We start from the raw sequence: 4,720 nt of genomic DNA on the forward strand, positions 1-4,720 counted from the left end.
CCTTGTTTTCCCTTGTGGAGCATATACAAATAGGTTTTTGTTTTGCTGCCCACTCTTGAGCAGCCAACATACAGTTGTCCATGTGAGAAGCAGGGCTCTTCCAAGAGAAGACCAGCTACAGACAGTGTTTGACCTGATATTTGTTTATGGACATGGCAAAAGTCACACGAAGGGGGAATTGTAGTCTTCTGAATGTAAAAGGAATGTCTGCTCCTGATGGAGTAACAACAATTCTTGGAATAAAGACGTCATCCCCTTTTGCACATCCAGAAAGAATGGTAGCCTCGATAACGTGTGATATCATTTTCTTTATCACGAGTCGTGTTCCATTGCAAAGTCTTGGTGGTTCCAGATTGCGGAACAGCATAACAGGCGTTCCTACTTTAAGTGATAATATGTGGGGAGGTAGTCCAGGAGGCTCCAACGAATTGAGAAATTCAGGAGGATAGTTCACCACTTTGTATCTGGAACTGTATCAACAGACTTATAAGTTTGAAGATTGCCGGGGAGAGAATGCATCAGCTGTTGATTAATTTTTGTAACAGCTACGTTTTTTGGAGCTAATATTGCTCTTTCACACAGCCAATTGTGATTTTGGTAGTTTTGTTTAAAGTTGGGAAAGACTTTGTGTTTGAGGTCATCTACAGTATTAACAACAGAACAAAATGGCCATACTTCTGTTTCTTCTGCAGCATCGAGAGGCACCAATTGTCAAAATGTCCTGTGCGAATTTTTTGGACATTTGGTCGCCGTGTAGCTGAGCTCTCATGTTAGTGTTTAGACTGAAGATAGTAACATGGTGCCACATGATAGAGGACTTTAGGCATGCTTGGACCTCATCTGCTCTAGTGCCTTTTGGAATGACAGGAAGAGTTTTCCTGAAATCACCTGACAACAGAAGCGTAACACCTCCCATTGGAGCGTGACAGTCTCGGATGTCTTTCAGGGCTCTATCTAATGCTTCCAAAGCTCTCTTGTGAGCCATGGTGCATTCATCCCAGACAATTAGATGACACCTTTTAAGTACCTGCCCCTGATCTGAGCTTTTGTTGATGTTACATGAAGGTATCTCGGATGCTGCTAAATTTAGAGGGAGTTTAAAAGTCGAGTGTGCTGTCCTGCCACCGGGTAACAAAGTAGCTGCAATCCCAGAGGAAGCCACAGCTACTGCAATGTCCTGATGCTGCCTAACTTCTGCAAGAAGAAGCTTTGTTATAAATGCTTTTCCTGTCCCTGCAGGAACATCGAGGAAGAAGATTCGTCCATCACGTTGGCGTACACTGTTAATAATAGTTGTGTAGGCCTGCAGCTGGTCCAGAAGTAATTTATGCTCGTTTTCAGCAATGTAGTTTGAAAGCGCTTGAATGTCGTATGAGGTTTCACGAATGACAGCAGTAGGAAGGCTATTTGACCCTGACCTGAATGTCTGTGGCAGGCCATATGTGGACAATTCATTACCACCCAGTGTGGTAGTTCTGTCTTCAATGTCAATGAGAGTTTTGTTGTTGACTTCATTGCTGATACCCTCCATGTCAGAATAGAGCCGTTGAGCTTGCCGCTGAAAGTCTTCAGCCAGGTTGTCCCTGTACTTGAGCCATAGAGTTGCAGGATCACACAATTCGCATGTCTGTAGTAATACTGCAAACAGTGCCCTGAAACTTTTAGGTGATTCTGATAAAGCAGCCTCTCCCAAAGTTGCATCCCATTGTGCACCATCTTCCAACAGTCCTTGTCGATAGCACGCTTCTCTGTATGTTGTGCAGACATGTCCATGAACGGTTTTTAGGGTCTGGAAAGACGTTGCCCCTCTGACCTCATGCAGCAGTAGGCGGAGGTAGAAACACTCTTGTTGAGTGGGATGCACTGTGTATACTCGTCCAAGGCAAGTATCAAACTTAATGCCAGGGTATCCACGAACATTTTGACCTGCTTTCCTTGGTCTCTATTTTTATCCATTCCAAGTGTAGTATGATGGAATCTGTGGATACAGTAAGGTTTGAGCGAATGGATCCAGTTGACAGAGCTTGAAGAATGCAGTGGGTGTGCTATCCTTTGGTTGCTCTGCCAACAGAGAAGCATTAGCATCGGTGAAGTAGACTCTTTGACCGTTTTCCAGGTGCACTGCAAGCTGTTGAATGGCGGGGTGACGTTGGTGAAGCGGAAAGCCAAAGATGCGCCAGAAAGCCTCGTTGCTACTTATGTAGCGTCCCACCTGATAGTGCGTCACCTCATCCTGGCAGTATTGTTGTTGAAGTCCAAACATTGGAGCGTCAGAACATTTGTTGATATACTTGCAGACATACTTGATGGACTTGACGGAGTTGCAAAACTCAACGTTGATGTGGGCATTGAAAATCTTTGACAGGAGTGGGCAGTAGGGAACAATCCATCTTTTATCAACCTCATGCTGTCCTATATTTGCTGTGAAACCGCCGTTTTGTGGCATTCTCCGTCTGTATGATGGATACCCATCAGCACCTGTCTGAGTTTGTTGTAGGAACTTCCTTGGAAACGTTTTTGAACATACGCCATCTTTCAAACATGGTTGAATCCATGCCCATATGGACCATGCACCATGTTTGCTTTAACTATGTCGTATAGTACCTTGTCTAAAGCTGGATCAGGAAGTTCTGCAGAGATTATCTTGTCGATGTCAGTTGATTTGATCTTCGTTGAGAGCCAAAGCAGGATATGAGCATGTGGAAGGCCCATTTTTTGCCATTCGATTGTGTACATGTCACATTGTATGGGTCCGAAGATTTGCCCTTTTTTGATGAGGTCCATGAGAATAATTAATTTCAGATGGAAAGCTCGAGCGAGGATGTCATGCCTGTCTTTAGGCTTTTGACCGAAGAAGAGTTCGGCCTGAATCTCCTTCCACTTATGATTATATGTGAAAGTGATGAATAAGTCAGGCCTGCCGTAATGGCGTACAAAGGTCATTGCATCCTGTGTTCTTTCATGCATATATCGCGGACTTCCAGTGAATGTGGAAGGCAAGATGCAAAGTCTTCCTATGCTTGTTGGAGCAGCATCGTTGTTGATGGCATCTCGGAGATGGATGTAGCTGTCAGAGCGCAATTTTTGTTGATGTGATCTGATGAAACACAATCTCTCTGATTCCATTTTTGCGCACATATCAACTGCAAATTGATGAAACAGATCTTGAGACTGGTGGAGGTGATTACAGGAGTTGTTTCGTGTCATACATTGGTATGAGTAGAAGTCCATGCAGGATACTTGCTTGTTCAGATATTCATGACGATTTTGTGGATGTTGCTGTGGTATACCGATGTGGTAGCCATCTTCACCATAAACAAACAGAAGTGGATACTGAAGTGTGTCGTATGATCGGTGTGTTTCTGTAATTCGTTGGAGGGTGGTGTCACGTCGCCAAAGGACAATGTCTCTGGGATTGTGCTGTTGACCGTGAAGGAGTACAGCTATTTCATTGCATGTGGGTGCATTGTAACAGCCTGCATGTTCTGTAGATGGTCTCTTCTGAGCATCTATGACAACATTGAAATTAGAACAAGTATCGGTTTCCAAGGCATACTTGAAGCTGCGTACGTAGCTGTTTGTCTGGTGCAGCAGGTCTTGCAGTTGCATTATCAATTGAAATTTAGTGCCATTGGAAATGGAGTTTCGTCGGGTGGCTTGCTCATGTAAATTACCTAGAAAGTACAGTTGAAGGAATTGAGGATCTTTATTTTCAGCAGGTTCGAGCGATCCTATCCTATGGTAAACCTGTCCCTGAACTTTGAAAGTTGGCATAAACTCACCTTCTTGAACAACATTAGCGCTGAAAGATGTCATTTGGAATGCACAATTGTACTTGCGGATGTTATTTAGGAAATGTTTCGACTCCGTATTTGTGCCGTCGTAGAGTGACCTTAACAGCTGTGGTGGATCCTGCAAGGGAGTGGGGTTAACTTTTCCGTTAGTGCAACACATAGCAGGAGTTTCTCTGGACCACTTATTAGCATTGCAGAAAGAGCAAGTGATGGACATATCTCCAATGTTTATATCTGGGTGGCCATCATATTGAATGTTAGGGTTGTAGCTGAAAGTCTTTAATAAACATCGTGAGTTGCATGGCGTTGAAAATCCTCGTCTATGAGCTCTTTGTTGAATGGAACTCTGCAGCATACTAAGTAAGGCATGTGTAAAATTTGAATGAAATTGGTTGTGTAGTTCTCAGGTTTTAGGGATTCACACAGACAGACAGACATACACACACACACACACACGCACAGAGATTCTCAATACATGTAGGATTCCTCACCATACAGGTAACAGGCACGGCTGTAAGATGCATTACGGATCTATAGCAATTGGAAGAGCATGACCCGATTGGGATCTATTCTAAAACCGGGGCGCCAGTATTTTCGTAACGAAACACTAACGAAACACTTTGAAACTTGGGACACTGGTAGAATGTGTCATATAAAACATCTTTTACACTTAGTCTTCTTAACAAAAAAAAAAAGGAATTCGCAAGTTATTCCATGTTAAAGTTGTCGTATTTCTGTAATTTCAACCAATCACTGACGTCTATTCAACCCAATAGAGTTGCTGCTGGGCGGTCATAAAAATGTTATTCCCTGTGACATATTTCATCCGGTTTAATCGCAATTTATACGCATATATTGTTTATATAATAAATTACGCTGTGCGTATCTATGTGTGTAACAATTTTACAGTTCGGATTCTAGAGTTA

At 43.1% G+C, this 4,720-nt stretch overlaps 4 protein-coding genes across 4 annotated transcripts in view; all 4 read right to left on the bottom strand.

Annotated features, from left to right (window-relative positions):
* Nucleotides 1-4,720, bottom strand: part of LOC106877749 (beta-1,3-galactosyltransferase 1) — an 84,749-nt gene that overhangs the window by 54,932 nt on the left and 25,097 nt on the right. The window lies entirely within an intron of this gene.
* Nucleotides 650-1,531, bottom strand: LOC106870645 (ATP-dependent DNA helicase PIF4-like). Its single transcript, XM_014916791.1, has one exon. The coding sequence runs from the start codon at nt 1,529-1,531 to the stop codon at nt 650-652; it is 882 nt and encodes a 293-aa protein (XP_014772277.1).
* On the bottom strand, nt 1,949-2,446 carry LOC106870651 (uncharacterized). The gene has a single exon (XM_014916803.1). It carries the CDS (start codon nt 2,444-2,446, stop codon nt 1,949-1,951), a length of 498 nt encoding a protein of 165 aa, XP_014772289.1.
* Nucleotides 2,536-4,149, bottom strand: LOC106870662 (uncharacterized). The gene has a single exon (XM_014916815.1). It carries the CDS (start codon nt 4,147-4,149, stop codon nt 2,536-2,538), a length of 1,614 nt encoding a protein of 537 aa, XP_014772301.1.

This window comes from Octopus bimaculoides, chromosome 1 (assembly GCF_001194135.2).
Source record: "Octopus bimaculoides isolate UCB-OBI-ISO-001 chromosome 1, ASM119413v2, whole genome shotgun sequence".
NCBI classification, from domain to species: domain Eukaryota; kingdom Metazoa; phylum Mollusca; class Cephalopoda; order Octopoda; family Octopodidae; genus Octopus; species Octopus bimaculoides.

What these genes read in the sequence shown, in the direction of transcription:
- LOC106870645 (XM_014916791.1), bottom strand. Translation starts at nt 1,531, where the DNA reads ATGGAGGGTATCAGCAATGAAGTCAACAACAAAACTCTCATTGACATT.
- LOC106870651 (XM_014916803.1), bottom strand. Translation starts at nt 2,446, where the DNA reads ATGCCACAAAACGGCGGTTTCACAGCAAATATAGGACAGCATGAGGTT.
- LOC106870662 (XM_014916815.1), bottom strand. Translation starts at nt 4,149, where the DNA reads ATGCTGCAGAGTTCCATTCAACAAAGAGCTCATAGACGAGGATTTTCA.